The sequence below is a fragment of the Nansenia antarctica genome (assembly GCF_963989245.1).
Source record: "Nansenia antarctica genome assembly, chromosome: 7".
Lineage (NCBI taxonomy): Eukaryota > Metazoa > Chordata > Actinopteri > Argentiniformes > Microstomatidae > Nansenia > Nansenia antarctica.
The window spans coordinates 53839932-53858488 of NC_137677.1; the positions used below are offsets into that span (position 1 = coordinate 53839932).

The window sequence follows — 18557 nt, forward strand, 5'->3', positions numbered from 1 at the left end:
GGTCATAGTGAGGTCACGCTCCTGACCTGATCATACAGAGAGGCCACTAGAGATCACCTATAGGACAGTGTCACAAGTTACTCTCTCTCTTTCTCTCTCTCTCTCTTTCTCTCTCTCGCTTTCTTTCTCTCTACCTCTATCAATCTCTATCAATCTATCTCTCTCTCTCTCTCTCTCTGCTTCAGTGTGATCCGAGTGCTCTGCTTAAGTTTCTTTCTGGTCATGAAACTGCCAAGTCTGTGCGTCTCACAGCAGCTCTGCCTTGGAGTACCCTTTGGTGTCTTAAATCTTCAAATTGATTTAATTGATTTCTTTGTAATGGTTTGTTTCTTGCTCTTTTGCTTCCCTGCCTTGGTTATTATCACGCAGATTGTGATAACTCTTTAAAAACAGTAAATGAAGCTTACGAAGACACGATCAAAAGAAGCTGCTTGTACCGTAATGATTTTTAATGGGGACTCTCAATGTCAAGGGGTAACAAGAGATATCAATCACAGTTTTTTGTGGCAACTTGCAGGAATATTTAAGTTGAAAGGGGAAACAATATAAAAGTGCTGATTGTTGCATGTCGTGTGTCCATATTATATTAGAGACTGGTTCGAGGATGGAGTGTTCCTTCCAAAAGAAATGATGAGAGCCAAAGAACCATATACTTGCTTCTATAAAATAGTACTTTTTCGTTGACTTACAGTATTGTTTTGTAAATGAAACCATCTCATAAATTAAGAAAAATGTGATCTTCTAATTGTATTTTCTTTTACTGTAACCAAATATACTGTAAGTACAATCTTTTGATTCTTTCAGATGTTGATTACAGTGCAACTTTACTCAACTTTTTGGCTTTAAATCTTTGGCTTTCCAAATTTAGAGGCACTGCTATTCCTTTGCAGCTGCTATCTGTATGTTGGAATGTCAATCATAGACCCACAAAAAGAGGATTACCCACTGAAGAAAATCTGCCCTTTTTCTATTCTGCCCTGACCAAACTTATGATGACATTCGGCTTTCACATCACAGATGGAAAAAACTACTTAAGGGCCTTTACCATAAAAATGTTGTAACAACAATTTAAGCGTGTATTTTTGAAGCAGGTTTCTCCAGAAGGTCTAGATAAAGAGTGGTACTCTAGGTGATGAAAGAGGTCAGTGTGGCTAGTGTACAGACTGACTATGAATGAGGTGATCAACATTCTGCCCTCGCGCTCTGTCCCGTCACACTGGCTGGTTTTACATGTTTGTGGAGCCCACGCCAACAGCATTGTGGGGTGTGAGGGGGGTTCTTATGCCAGCAGAGTGCCAGTTTGAGAGCACCAGAAGCATGCAATGTATTCCTTTAGGAGGGAGATGAAAGATCTCCCATCTGTTTGATAGTTCCAGTAAACAGGTAACTTCTGAAAGGTTTAATTTGTCTTGAAGGGTGTGACACTGTCAGGTTTGATGGATATTTAAATGATCTGTTATGACTGAAGATCTATAGTGAATTTCAAAAAGTTAATTGTCATGAAAAATTGTAGAAAGTAATTTGTCCCTGTTTTTGTTCCACATTTGTTTATTCAGTCTTTATTCTGTTTGGTCACTGTCATTATCTTTGAATGCAATGATTTGATACATAAGAGTAGAAGACTTTAATTACAATATGTCTGGCTTATTCAATTAGTTGAATCAATGTAACAAAAAACGGTTATTATTTGAGTTATTGTATATTGATCACAGGTTTGCCTATAATATTGATCAGACAACAGGCTCATGTTACATTGCCTCAGCATTTTAAATCAATATCATTCACACATAACCATTAGTGTAATATCTTTTTAATTCTTTCACATGGTTTGCACTGTGCTGTGAAGAAATCCCCCTGCCAAAACAACAGCTTATTTTCTTGAAGTTGTTATATCCTCAAACATAGTGTGATATGTATATTGACTCATCTCGTCTGGAAAGTCTGAATAGCTGAAACCTATTATCCGTTTCAGACCATGGTGTTAATTAAGTGATGAAACTCAGAATAAAAAGGAAATGTCACTCTATAGATATTGTACTGCCATCCCCCAAATCCTGAGACATGACAGTGTTGTGAAAAAGTGATTTGAATAAACGTCAATGGCCACTCAACTGCACATCTCTGAAGAACAGGTAATCTTGCATTTATTCATTGCAAAATAGATTGGTTGGTATACCATCTGGTGAGTGAAGAGGACTTTCTAAATGTATGAATCTGTATGTTCCTGTTAAAATTATTGTGATGTATGAAGGAAAGTGTTGATGCCATTTGACGTGTCATACTTTTATCTGCAATTTTTTTTGTCAGATCTGCAAAGCTGGGTGAATACTACTTCAGATGTTAGAAATAAATGCATTGAACAAAAAATATAAATGTCTGCTGTGAGTCACTCGTACAGAGCTCTAGTTAAAAAACATGAAATCCCCAAGATCTCAAGATCAAAAATCCATATACCTGAAATTATTTTCATGTACAATTATAATGAAACATTGTATGCAGCTAATGTATTTGACTAACTATGCTTAGGAGAGCAGTCATCTTAGACATTCTGCATGTACAACACAATGACAGACAATAAAGGTGAAAACCACGGCTCTCCTATGTGTATTGGGAAAACATACACCGCTTTTTTAATGAAAATATTCCTCAATGTCTTTCCTCCTGCTTTACTGAGATTATTGTCCTTTGTCCCAGAATGTTATTGGATACATACCACTCACCTACTGTACAGTACAATGATCTTTAGTTACAGTAGTAAGTCACAACCGGAAGCTGAATATGCATAAGCATGCATAATAACATGCATAATCAATGGTGTGTAATATTACACACCATTGATTACTGAAACTCAACAATATTGTACATTCTGATTGGGAATGGGGAAACTAGACACGTTTTTTTTTTTATTATTGCCTTTGTGTTTATTCTGACACATGCTCTTGTCCACCTCCCAATGAAACCCATGAGTAGGAAAACCCCAGAGTGAGCAGCCTCACAGCTTCAGACGAAGAGGAGGCTACAGCACTATCAGACTCTGCTGTTCCCTGCAGGTCCAGCTATCCTCGTCTACTTTGTGTGAGGAGAGGCAATGACTCATACTGTACAAACAAGCACAATACTGTAGCTTGTTCTCTCAGATCACACAAAAATAAAGAGAATTCCTCTGTATTGTGTTTACATTTATCATCCTTTGTTGTGGGTCCCTTTGAGTAATTGCAAATATGTGTGTGTGTGTGTGGGGGGGGGGGGGGGGTTACAGAATTGGCAACTCGCTGGTGTAATGAGATTGTTGATTTACTACACAGTTAGCCATTGTGAACAGATAGTGCCCACCTCCGTAAAAGGACCCTTACGTAATTATGAAAAATAGGAAATAGGTAAGGCTTTATTTGAATGTTCCATAAGCAACATGGGGATTACCAGGTTAAAAAAGAGATGACATGGTTATTATCGAACAACCTTAATAGGGTTGGTTATTAGGATTATTTCAAATAACTACCAGAATGCACCAATTTTTACCACGTCAATTCATAGTTCAATACCAGGTAAGCACAGTACCAGCGGTAATACAGTTGGACTGTAAAATAAAGCCTTATCAGAAAATCCATATCATCTTCCTCCCCTGAAACCCTGATTAATTATTCACTCGTTGTAAAAGAATATTTACAGTCCTTGAAAGCTGCTATTGACTCTCCTGTCTGACCTCCAATCCACTTCCTTGATGATGGTACTCACATATGTAGGGTGATGAGTGCCAAAATGAAATACAAAACACTTTTGCCACAAATATCCCTGACCAAGGGAAAAAAAACAAGTATTTTTGCGTTGTATTTATTGTTACACATGTATTGTGTATTGTATATGCATCACCCTCCATACTCACATGACTATGCAGGCCTTATTGCATGTTGTCATTTAGTTGGGATTAGATCTCACAAGTCTACTAATGTCAGAGAGCCACCATACCCCCACCATCCGATTTGACATGTTTCACAGCCACAGCTCAATAGACTACAGCATGTCATTTTCACCCATATGGCACATTTGTATTATCCATGATGTTTAACAGCAGGAAGTGTGTAATGACTTAAAAGACACATGACTTTGCTCCTAGACTATTTTCTCCTTCGCATTTTTTGGAGCTCTTAATCCTCCCCCACTCTGGTGCCAGTCATATAAAGAATGCTGGGTTGACTTTTTAAAGTGAATTATGAGTGCAATCTGTGTTGACTATTGATAGAGTATATTTCTCAAAAGCAGTGATATCCACTGATGATCCTTATCTTAAGAATTATACCACAACAGAAGCATTATCTCTTTTATATCATCCAACATGTTTGCAGATCAACATTGGACCTGCATGTTATAGATTACATTTTGAATGGTTTCACACGGTTGATATGAAATATATAACACTTCCACCAATAAAGGACCCAGACAAATAATGTGAAACTCAGAACTTCCTATAACTGCATCCAGTCTGCTCAAGATAAGATCAGACTGCTCTGTGATAAATGTTCTACTGCATTCAACAGTGCCAGTTCGATGGCAATAACATTCTGACAATATGAGTAATGTTAGTGGTAAAACCTCTGGTAAACCTATAAAGGCTAAATCTGATAAAGTAGATTATAGGGCTTAAAGGCAAACAGTAGGTGAGTGAAGAGAAAAGAGTTATTATTTTTCCAACACCCAAATACAGTGTGGAATAAAACATGGCAACTAATACAGTACTTACAAGGAGACTACGGTGTGTTTTAATTCTTAATCTTTTAGAAGATCATTCGGTGCTTTTCTGCTGCTGTTTGATTTGTCGACCACTGCCACGGAAATCGGTTTCTGATCCTTGAGGACCTGGGGTCTCCACTGTAGGAGACTGAGCAGGGCCTGACGGAACCTGTCTCCAGCCAGGGTGTAGAGGGCCAGGTTAAAGAAGGTGTTGAGCCCTGCCAGGGGTCTGGAGATGGTGTAGGCAGCATTGACCCCCCTCTTCATCATACAGGACACCACTCTCATCCTGGTCTCCACATGTATGTAGCGCAGGATATGGTAAGGCATGAAACACAACACAAACACCACCAAGATCAGCACTGTCAGCCTGCGGGCACGCACACGACTCGGCCTGCCAGTGTGGGGCCCAATTGCCAGCTCCCGAGCGATGCGGATGTAGCTCCAGCACACCGTCATCAGTGGGAGCAGATAACCCAGGAATGTAAGCAGCAACCCATACAACCACACTTTGTCTACTGGATCGTTACTGGCAAAGTCTGGGCAGAATGTCTTGTTGTTCCTAGTTCTCACAGTGATCAGGTTGAGCATAGGAGTGATCTTCACCAGAGAGATGAGCCAGACAGCCAGGCAGGCGATGACGCCACAGCTCGTCCTCTGCACCTGGGCAGCCCTCAGAGGGTGGACCACCGCAACGTAGCGGAATACACTCAGGCAGGTGAGGAAGAGGATGCTGCCGTACAGGTTGAAATGGAAGGCAAAACGGACAAACTTGCACATGAACTCACCTGTGGTCCAGTCCTCAGTTATGTAATATTTGACCAGGAAGGGCAAGGTCATGACATAGAATAAGTCTGCCACGGCCAGATTCACCATGATGATGCTGTAATTCTTCCACGGTCGCAGCTTAGACAGGTAAATGATGAGTGAGATGACGTTACCTACAAGCCCCACTGTAAAAATTATCAAATACATGACTGGGAGATAATATTTTTTTATGAAGTCATCCACGGGGAAACATCCAGTAAGCCCAGTGAGCATTTCTTCATTTCTAGACATGGTTGTGTTCATAGAACAAACAGAGTGACCTAAGACACAAGTGGAGACACAATGTGAGTATAATGCACCTATTACAAACCTGTGAATTCAATTATGAACTGTCACAGTAGTAAACCAAAAAATAAATCACTATTCTTACCATAAGCTGCAGTGTCTCTCTCCAGTGTCACCTTAGAATTTCCTCAATCTTTAGACTAGCAGTCACTAATAGTAACCCTGAACCCTCCCACTCATAAAGTGTACACTACTCAACCAAGAAAGGGTACAAGTAGCTCATTGTCTCCTCAACAGGGGGCATTAGAGTAATGCAGCAAATTATATGATGTTTACACACCTTTATTAAAAGTCTGCTCAGACAAACCCCCCAGGAATTGACAGTTCAGTTGTATAGAGTAAATTGATTTATGGTTAGATTATTGGTGGGTTGAGAGAAACATCAATTGTTGTCTGATTACAGAATGTCATGAGAGTGTCATACACTGCCGATTATGTTATAGATACTGTAGAACAACATTTCCCAGCCTACTTATTTAAAACAAACGTGGGGAGCCTACCTTTACAGGTTTTATTGTCAATGCAAATGGTTGTTGTATGAACACTAGAGTATCTGTGCTGTAAGGGGAATTCAGACTCACTCACATACCTACATGATGTGTCACATTTTCTTCCTGCTTGAGTTCAACAACAGCAGAAAAAGCAAGTTGCTATTTAACTTATGACAATATTGACCAGTTAATATATCCTAACATTAACTGGTTATTTCCCCAATAAGAATACTTCTGAAGGTTAGTCTACCTTGATTGAAGCTATATTCCATCAAGGAAGTGGCACTTTAACTCCCCATTGCTGTCCGATGACACTTTTAAGGAATTTCTCTTTTTTTTTTTTTTTACCCCTGACGTTTCTCAGTCCACTGTATGGGAAGCATTTAAAGCTTATTTACGGGGTTAGATAATCTCTTATGTCTCATACGCTAAGAAATTAGAAGCAACCAAATTGTCTGAGATCTCTGAGGAAATGTTATATTTAGACAATCAATATGCAATAGTCCCCACCCTGGCTCTGTAACAGACATCTTCACCTCCAGGCTGGTTGAGGTGCTATCAACAAGCAAGGCTGAACTACTCCTGCTTAAATCTAGACAACGTATTTTCAAAATAGGGTTAAACTTCTTGCCTACCAAGCTCGCTCAGCTGCAACTTCTAGACTTATTACTAAAATAAAATCACCCACTGGTGTTGTTCTCTCAGACAGAGAGAGAGAGATATAAACAAAACGTTTTATTCCGATCTTTACTCCTCTGAATCCTCCCCAGATTTGGGACCGCAACAACCCTCTTGAAAAAATACAAATAAAAATACAAATAAAAAATATATAACGCTTTCTGGCAACCTATCAGACCAATCTCACTTTCTGAGATCCAAGAAGCCATGAAAACCATGCAAAATGGTAAATCCCCAGGGTCTGATGGGTACATAGTGGAATTTTCTAAAACATTTTCTCATCGTATATGCCCTCAATTTCAGAGAATGTATAATGAATAAATGGTCGACTGCCAGAAACATTATATCAAGCCTCCATCTCCCTGTTGCTTAAGAAAGATAAAGACCCGCTTCTTTGTCGCAGCTGGAGACCAATCTCACTCCTCAATATGGAGATGAAATTTCTAGCTTAAGTCCTTTATAACCGCCTCCGACGAGTGGTCCCAGACTTGATATTGACTGATCAAACAGGTTTTATCCAGGCGAGACATTCTTTTTTTAACACAAGGCAACTGTTTGATATAATCCATGCGCCCAGCTCTGAAGCTCCCAAATGAGTCCTTTCGTTGGATGCAGAAAAAGCCTTTGACAGGGTAGAGTGGACCTAACTTTTTTTGTTCTGGGAAACTGGCCTTTAGTAAAGATTTTATCTCATGGATAAAACTTTTACAGTATATCTTGCCCCCGTAGCCTCAGTTATTATTAATGATTTACACTCACTGTTCTTCCGTCTTAACTGGGACACAAACCAAGGGTGTCCGTTATCTCTACTCCTATTCATGATTGCCGTTGAACCTTTAGCTATCTGGCTGTAGGGAGGCCAAGTTTTAGAGTATTGAGGTGGGGTCACCCACAAAGTGTCCCTTTATGTGGAGGACCTACTTTTGTACAAATCCAACCCATCCTCTTCTATCCCTATCATTATGTCCATTTGGAGCAATTTGGTAGATATTCAGGGTACAAGCTGAACTTTCAGAACTATTAGCTTTTTCTTATGAACCCAAAGGCCACTAGAATGCCCCATTCACTCTTCCCTTTTAAACGGATAGTGGGTTTAAACACTTGGGCATTGTCATCACTAAATCATTCCGCCATCCAGCGGTCGGGAACCTATGGCTCGCGAGCCATATATGGCTCTTCCGGTGACGGCATATGGCTCCCAGACAATTGGGTTGAAAAGTAAAAAAAAAAAAAAAGTTAAAAAAAAAAATTTCAGTTTGGAACTGATTTTAAAATACTTAATTATTACGATATTGCGTAATAATACTGTGTCATTTTAAAGTAAACAGAAATTAGTTTTGAAGTTAAATTTCACGGGACTCTTCACGGGACCCATGACCCGTGACCCGTGGGTCCGGTCGGCGAATTTGCGAAACCTAGGATGGTAGGGGGTGGCAGGGCAATACCGCTACCTGATTGGTTGGCGAAGCACTCCCTCATTGCCCCCTCATTGGCTGGCAATACCGCTACCTGATTGGTTGGCGAAGCACTCCCTCATTGCCCCCTCATTGGCTGGCGAGTCTACCATCTAAAGCCAGACTCCTTGCTATAAGCTATAGCTTGGGCTAACGTAAACGGCTAACGTAAACGCTAGCATGCGGCGTGTGAACGGGTTGAAATGCACGCCCAGAGAAGTTAGAAATCATAAGGAAACATGTTTATTGACTGGGCAACACAGTGTAAAAATACACAGCTTCATAAAATAAACCAGAAACACTCATTCTGCAGTCTGCATGTTTTATTCTGATATTAACCACCCACAAACCATATTACTGCATAAGCAACCACACAGGGGAAATACAGTATCAAAGGAGCAGAACATTTCAGGAACATTTCAGAACTTTAGGAGTTGTTTAAACTTGAACTCTCTTAGATTACTGTTGACTATCTGTGCAGTATAGTACAGTGGATTGTGTACATAGCCTTTATTGATGTAAACCAGCTCCTTACCTTCTTGTGATTTTATGCTTTTATGCTTTTTCTAAAATGTGTTTTTTCCCCCTTTCCTAACACCAGGGGAGCTCCCCTCCTAAATTTCGTTGTTTGGTACCTGTACTGTAGCAATGACAAATAAAGTCCATTCCATTCCATTCCATTCCATTATATTCAAGCCGATCAGCTACAGTGTTAGAAGTCATAAAGAAACATGTCACGTTCACGTTGTTGACGTTGACTGTTGATCTCATTTGCATACTCACGCTACGTTCATGTCTATAAATGTTAGAGCGCCAAATAAATCTTCCTCTTTCCGGAATGTTAACCGATGCGAGCAGTCGTGTGTACGTTATCCTTTCTATCTAATATATGTATATATATATATATATATATATATATTATTATCTACGCTGGATGCTTGCTGAGGAACTTGGCTGAACTGTCAATGACATCTGGACACAAGTGGACAGAGGTGGTCAGTGGAACACTTTTTTGGAGACGCATATTACAAGTTTAAACAGCAATGTTTCTCGCTGTCCACTTGCAATCTAATCTCAAAAACACATTCTAAGTGTAACAGTCTCATTGTTCCCCACCCTTCTAACATGTCTAACATTTTACATTTTGTATCAATTAAGGTAGACTACTGAAGGAGAAGTGAGCGAGGGAAAAGACGAGCGAGAGAGGGAAAAGATCGAGGCAGCCATGAACATTAAGTCTGAAGATCGGCTTGAATATAATCTGAGAGTTCAAGTTTAAACAACTCCTAAAGTTCTGAAATGTTCCTGAAATGTACTGCTCCTTTGATACTGTATTTCCCCTGTGTGGTTGCTTATGCAGTAATATGGTTTGTGGGTGGTTAATATCGGAATAAAACGTGCAGACTGCAGAATGAGTGTTTCTGGTTTATTTTATGAAGCTGTGTATTTTTACACTGTGTTGCCCAGTCAATAAACATGTTTCCTTATGACTTCTAACTTCTCTGGGCGTGCATTTCAACCCGTTCACACGCCGCATGCTAGCGTTTACGTGAGCCGTTTACGTTAGCCCAAGCTATAGCTTATATAGCAAGGAGTCTGGCTTTAGATGGTAGACTCGCCAGCCAATGAGGGGGCAATGAGGGAGTGCTTCGCCAACCAATCAGGTAGCGGTATTGCCAGCCAATGAGGGGGCAATGAGGGAGTGCTTCGCCAACCAATCAGGTAGCGGTATTGCCCTGCCACCCCCTACCATCCTAGGTTTCGCAAATTCGCGTCCGGTCGGGAACCAATGTCTCGCGAGAGTGTCAGAGGTCGTTGTAAAGGTGAATAAATAAAAAACTATTTGATCAGATAGTGAACTAGCTTATACGCTTCAACCCTTGTAACGAGAAAGATGGCAAAAAGAAAAAAAGACGATGATTACCGTGCATTCCAGGCTGCGTGGACAGAGGAATTTGCATTTGTGGAGATCGCAGGATCTGCGGTATGTCTAATATGCAATGATAAAATTGCATCGATGAAACGGTCAAATATAAAGCGGCACTTCGATACGCATCATGCTTCATTTGCATCGAAATATCCAGCGGGGGACAGCAGGAAAGGACTTTTTTTCCGGACTTTTCTTCAAATGAAAGGCGTCAAGCATCCTGAGCTAGACAACACTGACTGGCTCCTGCAGTTTCACTATCTCGTGGACATAACAGGCCATCTGAACCAGCTCAATGTGAAAATGCAAGGTATTGGAAATACAATCTCATCCCTTCAACAAGCAGTGTTTGCATTTGAAAGCAAGCTGGAAGTCTTTCTCAGGGACATTGAAACAGGTTGTCTTCTGCACGTTGTAACACTGCAACAATTTAGAGATGCATGCTTAGCAAGTGACTCCACTCAACATCTGGATCTCCAGCAGCTAGCTGGCTTTACGTCCAATCTCCTGCAGTCATTCAAAGCACGTTTTGGAGAATTTCGTGCGCGCACTGGTCTTTTCAAGTTCATCACTCATCCACATGAGTGTGCAGTGGACAAAATCGACCTGACATGCATCCCTGGGGTCTCTATGGGAGACTTTGAGCTGGAAGTTGCTGACCTGAAGGCATCAGACATGTGGATGAGTAAGTTCAAGACACTTAATGGAGAGTTGGAAAGTCTTGCGCGACAGCGAGCAGAGCTGGCGAGGGAACACATGTGGACAGAAATGAAAAAACTTCAACCTGAAGACCAGCTGATTCTGAAAACTTGGAACGAGCTTCCTGTGACATACCACACAATGCAGCGTGTTAGTATTGCCGTATTGACCATGTTTGGCTCTACATATGTATGTGAGCCGTCATTCTCGCATATGAGGAACATTAAGACCAACCGACGCTCACGTTTAACTGATGGAAGCCTCAACGCCTGCATGAAGCTCAACCTCACCACGTATGAACCAGACTACAAGGACATCAGCAAAACCATGCAGCACCAGAAATCGCATTAAAAGTAAGACATATTTAATTTATTATATGTTAAAAAATAATATGGCTCTCAATGAAATACATTTAGAAATATTTGGCTTTTATGGCTCTCCCAGTCAAAAAGGTTCCGAATCCCGACCCCTGCGCCATACTTTCAACAAAAATGTCCTTCCATTTCTATATCGTTGTAAAGAAGATTTCAGACGCTGGTCTACCATGCCCCTTTCATTGGCAGGCCATATCAATCTTATCAAAATGGTTGTTCTACCCAAATTTGTGACACATTCTAATGCTTTGGTCCTCATGTCAGGATCTGAAGTAATGATCGGACCTTCCTTTAAAAAAATGTTTAATACATTTCCCCGTTGTTGAAAATCAATGACACATCACTAGTCAACTAACACGGTTTGTTTTGTGAGCCTGCTAACAATGTAAAGTAGTGTTATAGTTAACTAGATAGCAGTGGGGATTACTCTGATTCTCAACAACGTTGAAACGTAGTTCTGTGTTTCAAAAGAAAAGTCTGAATTTTGACTGGTTGCAGCCTGCGCCCAGCTCTGAAGCTCCCAAATGTGTCCTTTCGTTGGATGCAGAAAAAGCCTTTGACAGGGTAGAGTGGACCTAACTTTTTTTGTTCTGGGAAACTGGCCTTTAGTAAAGATTTTATCTCATGGATAAAACTTTTACAGTATATCTTGCCCCCGTAGCCTCAGTTATTATTAATGATTTACACTCACTGTTCTTTCGTCTTAACTGGGACACAAAACAAGGGTGTCCGTTATCTCTACTCCTATTCATGATTGGCGTTGAATCTTTAGCTATCTGGCTGTAGGGAGGCCAAGTTTTAGAGTATTGAGGTGGGGTCACCCACAAAGTGTCCCTTTATGTGGAGGACCTACTTTTGTACATATCCAACCCATCCTCTTCCATCCCTATCATTATGTCCATTTTGGAGCAATTTGGTAGATATCCAGCGTCTTTGAGCCCTGGAAAAGCGCTATATAAATTAAATTAATTATTATTATTATTATTATATTCAGGGTACAAGCTGAACTTTCAGAAAAATTTGCTTTTTCTTATGAACCCAAAGGCCACTAGAATGCCCCATTCACTCTTCCCTTTTAAACGGATAGTGGGTTTAAACACTTGGGCATTGTCATCACTAAATCATTCCGCCATACTTTCAACAAAAATGTCCTTCCATTTCTATATCGTTGTAAAGAAGATTTCAGACGCTGGTCTACCATTCCCCTTTCATTGGCAGGCCATATCAATTTTATAAAAATGGTTGTTCTACCCAAATTTGTGACACATTCTAATGCTTTGGTCCTCATGTCAGGATCTGAAGTAATGATCGGACCTTTCTTTAAAAAAATACATTTCCCCGTTGTTGAAAATCAATGACACATCACTAGTCAACTAACACAGTTTGTTTTGTGAGCCTGCTAACAATGTAAAGTAGTGTTATAGTTAACTAGATAGCAGTGGGGATTACTCTGATTCTTGTAGTTCTGTGTTTCAAAAGAAAAGTCTGAATTTTGACTGGTTGCCCTTGTGAACACAATGCCTTAATACAATGACAGAGTACATTTTGTTGTAGGCTCGGATACTAGAAATGCCGTAGCCAGGCACAGACGTCAATTTGACCCGTTGGCGGTTTTAGGTATACAGCGCCCTCTGGCGGTACTAGTGTTAAAACATTTTTTCATACATTTCCCTGTTGTTGAAAATCAATGACACATCACTAGTCAACTAACACAGTTTGTTTTGTGAGCCTGCTAACAATGTAAAGTAGTGTTATAGTTAACTAGATAGCAGTGGGGATTACTCTGATTCTCAACAACGTTGAAACGTAGTTCTGTGTTTCAAAAGAAAAGTCTGAATTTTGACTGGTTGCCGACATGCGGACCAAATGATCAGACTGTGTCACATTTTTAGACCTCTTGCAACTTATCCCAGTATTCATTAGGAAAAGCTTCTTCGAAAAAACAAACCACAGCGTATTACGAAAATATATGTGCAAAGGCCTAGGTCGATGGGTGAGATGGCCCTTCTAAATTTTCTTAACTACTACTGGCCATGTAATATTCAGAAGCTTCTCTATTGATCTAATTTAGAGAACACCCCTCTTTGGACGTGAATTGAGATTTCTCTTCCCAGCAGTCTCTTTACTCTTTAATGTTCAAGCCTTAAAGAAGTCCCTGTTGTCAGGTCCATGCCCACTGTTACACATACTATAAAGATCTGGGCACAATTTAGGAGGCACTTTGGTCTTAACAGACAATCTTCTTACTCCCCAATATGTCGCAATCACCTGTTTAAACCATTGTGTACTGATTCCATTTTCCAAACCTGGTCTGACAAGGGAATTAGATCTGTCAGCGATTTGTATAGCAAAGGGACTTTCTTGTAACTTTCAGACTCTGAAAGATTCAATTTACCTGGATCTCATCTGTTTCACTATTTTTAGTTTAAACATTTTAGATGAGTAATTTCCTGAATTTTCAAACCACCCAACTCACTCTCACACAAATTGACTGTATTATTTCTCTGAAGCCCAATGTAAAGAGCCTAATTCATATCATACACACTGAAATAGACTCCATTAAACCCAAACCATTTAACAACCTGAAAGCCGCTTGGGAGTGGGATTTGGGGGATGAAGATGAGACGTGGGAGAGGGGGTTTAGTTGGGGCTGGTTCATAATTCCTCAATAGTCTCATACAATGCAAGATCGTACATCGCACTCTCTATACTAATGCTAGATTAGCAAGGATATTTCCTGGGACAAGCAATGCATGCAACCGGTGTGGACATCACCGGCTGATCTGGTCCACATGTTTTGGAATTGCCACCGCCTAACTGACTTTTGGACAGACATTTTTAAATAATTTAGTGTCATATCAGGAGTGGATGTTTTGCCTGTTCTCCCTGGGACCATTTTTTCACCTCCTTTTTTTTCTCATTGTTATTGATACTATTACTTATTATTGTCTTTTTTGTATCTGTTTCTTTATGTTTATTGTGATATTTCTGTCTGCGCTGTTCTCTTCTGCGCTCTGTATCTGAGTTGATACAAAAAACGTTGAGCCGGGATTTGATGATGTAGTTTGTCTAAAGTTTATAGATAGTTCAATGGAATTTGAATTTTGACCTAGAAGGTAAACTTCCAAAGAACGTTATAGGCCTAGAAACACATCAGATAGATTATCCAAAATAGGATTCTCTCAATTTCCGGTTTCTTCTGTGAAATAGAAAGGACGATCCTGACATCTAGTGGCCATAAGATGGAATTCAATTTGTTTGTAAACCTGATAATCTAATGATATTGCGAATACAATGAGACAACAAGATTATATGCAGCGCACCTACTTTATTTTAACATTATATTCTGATCAAGTTAAGTCAGCACAAACCTACCTTTTTCTGATTGGAGATTGTGTTTTAAATTACACTGCCTTGTTTTTACCTTTTTCAGTAAAGAATAATATAATCATAGTAATTTGTTGCGGTGAGTTGTTGCATGGAGTGTGGCAAAGCTTTATTGTTCTCTAAGAAATAACTATATGTTATAATACGTCTTGTCAATCAATAAGAAAGTGCTCCTTCTTTACCACTAGATGGGGTAAAATAACATGAACTGATTCTGACAAGAGCAAAGACGTACCACTGTTGTGTGGATGATAGAATTAGTATGTTTAGACATAATCCAATTGATTTTGTTGCCCACTAATCTGTGTGCGTTTCTTTTTTGACACTGACACTATAACTATTTGGGATGTGCACAGCCACAGCATGTTGTTTGCCCTCATCCATGCATTATGGTTCATCCGAATACTTTCATCAATAAGTGAGAGCTTGACCACAGACAATAGATACACACCGAAAATACACTCCAGCTCTGCCATAAGTCCTGTCTTCAAATGAGGCACTGAAGAGTGGGAAGCGTGCATGCCAAAAGATAGATGTATCTGCTGTTTGTGGACGAGAAGATTTGTGCAGACGAATGTAGGAGGGAAGCCATCACACTGACCTTCTACCCACCTTCACTCTGAATAAATCAGAGGGTCTGATACACATACTGCATAGATACTATGTCTCTTGCTCTTTATGCACAAATACTTCAACCCTCATCTCTAGCATTCTGCGTATCTCAGACTTGAATTGATTGAGATGCTCAGATCTCTTAGTTTAAGCTCAAGACAACAAGAGAAAAGGAACTGAACTGAGAGAAGTAGGCAAGGCTAAAGAGATAGTTGTGAAATGCAGCACAAGAATGATTGCTGCTATAGGAGAGAGTGTTTCAAGGTTGCAGCTGTACTTCCTGGCATAACAGAGGCACTCCATGCTTGCAAGGTTGTATCTGGATGCAATGCAATGAAAATGTGCTAAAATTGAATGACAGAAATGAATACATTATAATATAGAACTTAATGTTTATTTATAAATGACTTTGGGGGTAACCTGGCACACTGAGGAGACATAGTTTCATGCTTTACATGGTCAGAGGATAACACTGGGGTGACTGTTTTCTCTCTGCTCCCATATCTGAGTCTGTTTGACAGTGACATTTCTTCAGCCTCGATGGGAAAGATATGGTGACCTTTCCACAGAGCTCTTGATGTCTCTGCTCCATTCTTTTGAAGGGGATAGTCAATGTGACAAGATCAATGATTGGATCTCTCCTGTATGGTGATATTTGTCTCAAGACCACAATCGGTGTATGTGACAATTGAATCAAAAGATAAAGAAAAAGTCATTACATTAGTGGAAGGATTTACAGTAATTAATGGGATTTCATGCTATAGTACAAAAGTACAGTTTCAACACATGTTGAAGTCATAATCAAGTCATATATCATATTTAGATCTTGGCAATAATGAAAATGCTGTTAATTCAGTTGATAGACAATACATCATTTCATTATAATCATAATATTGTATGGATGTTAGATCAGTCTTCATGCTTCATGTCGTGTACAGTACCTCTTCCAAAACCAGTTAAGAAAAATGGAAGAACCTCAGTGAAGCAGCGCCTTCCTCATCATAACTGCTCCTATCAGCAATAGCCCATGCATCCCTCTGAAGCATACAGTAAATAGATACCGAAAGCAAAGTAAGTCTCTACATTCACTAGTTTATTTATCTTGAGTAAGCCAAATGCTTTAGAATGAAGGCTGAAGTATGAGTGTCGTTAGACACAGTGATTTCTGCTGCTGTTTTGCACCACCTCCACTACCGCATGGTTGGCATGGGCCGTGCCATGTGGACCGTAGAGTGGAGCCTGGTCAGCAGGCTTCCCCTACCAGCAGTCTGGCATTCCAGTCTGGTCATCTTTTTTTTTATGCCTACAACAATACCGGCTCATCATTCCAAACATACCACTTTCAATTTAGTGGAAGGAATGCGTTTGTCTCCATAAATACCTACATAATCCTATATCTGGCACTCAATAAATGACAGGGAAAATACATGTTGCATGGTTATCATGGGGCAGAATTTAAGAGACCTGTGAAAGGGAGAACAGAATGACAAGAAAGTTCAATACAGAGCAGAACTAGATTGGGTCCTTTATGTGTGAATTTCTGATAATCTTTCTCAGAAATCCCTTTAAATTGCAAGGAAAGCCTATAATGTGGAGAAGATTCTTCTTAATTCAAATTATTGTAAATGAGTATAATATAAGGATCAATGCATGGATTGATACATACAGCTGTGGCATGTTGTCCTGCATGCATGTCAGGGGTCAAGCATAGATTTAATTCCTTCCAAGGTTAACAACCTCAAAATGCATAGGCCTACTGAACTCTTAATGCCAATTCAACTTGCCTGCCTGATCCTCAATACTGTACTACAGCCTTTCTCAAGCACATTTAAGTTTTTCTTCTAATGTTACTGTAAGAAGGTGTGTGTGTGTGTGTGTGTGTGTGTGTGTGTGTGTGTGTGTGTGTGTTTTCAGAAAATACAGTCCTGTATGATGGAGTTTGCAGTGTTTTCACTTGAACATAAATCATAACAAATATTAAAAAGAGGGGGACAAAACGCCAATAATTGATTTCCTTTACGAAATAGGAAATGTGATATAGGACGTATCATTGCTATTACATTTTCAATGAAATCAAACCCCTCGGTAACTAAAAACCCCGGTAATTTTCCTCACGGTTTCATTGCTGTTCCCTTGGTAACAAGCAAACCCTTGCCCTTCTGGAGCCTCCTGACATTCGCTTGGACCGTACCATGTCGTTGCGTGTGGGGGAGATCTGTAGATTTCCATTCGGTATGCCAATAAGTGTGTATTTTCCAGATACAAAAATATGTATTTCGGCATTAAACCTGTTCAATATATCAATACTCCAATATCTTCAACCCTCTTACGATGTTTGTATCAACGTTGGGCATACAGCGTAAGCAAGTCACCCCTTCATAAATCATATTGGCAGTCGAGGAACAGCGAGCTGTCAAATGCTTGTTGCTTGTAAAAATCTGTGCTATAAAGTAACGAAAAAGGAGAAATCAAGCAGCCAGCTATTTTTATCTGAAACATAGCTTCATTACGGCAGGAATGAATTACATGGATTGTTAAACAGAATCCTGTCGAATTGACTTGATATCTCTGTTTTTCTCAGTAGTTCCGTGGTGCTGGGGTGTCTGCCCTGGCTGCGTGACTGACTGGGCGACTCGTCGTGACGATGAGGTAAGCAGGTGGATATTCTAGCTCACCACTTTCCTCTCCTAGCTGGATTGCTTTGTAACTAACAGTCACGTTGGCTGTTGTAACAAAACAGCTATTAAGTTATCCATAAATGGTCATTTGAAGTGTCACTCTGACAGAGACTGACTGGGACGTTCACCAAACTACAGTTAGCTAGCCAGATGTAGCTAGCTGTTGCAGTCATGTCTGCAGCCTAGGTAGCTAGTGGATGTAGCTAGCATGTGTGGCTAGCATAAGGAAACAGTCCAACAAGAAGTTAGGTTTTGTCTAATGTTTTTATCTAGATATGGAGATAAACAATAGCATATCACTCGTTTAGCTAATGATATTATCTATCTTTTGTCAATTTCCATTAATAATATTAGAGTTAGAGATGAGTTTATTATGGACTGTAAATTAGATATGATACATTATTTTCATAATAATT

The 18557-nt window shown here is 39.9% G+C and overlaps 1 protein-coding gene across 1 annotated transcript; it reads right to left on the reverse strand.

The window, feature by feature from the left end:
* Positions 1-4764: 4764 nt before the first annotated feature.
* LOC308162778 (2-oxoglutarate receptor 1) lies at positions 4765-5787 on the reverse strand (the record flags this gene model as incomplete). The annotated part of the gene is made up of 1 exon (XM_080536920.1): positions 4765-5787. The coding sequence occupies one exon, from the start codon at positions 5785-5787 to the stop codon at positions 4765-4767; it is 1023 nt and encodes a 340-aa protein (XP_080393046.1).
* Positions 5788-18557: the final 12770 nt, after the last annotated feature.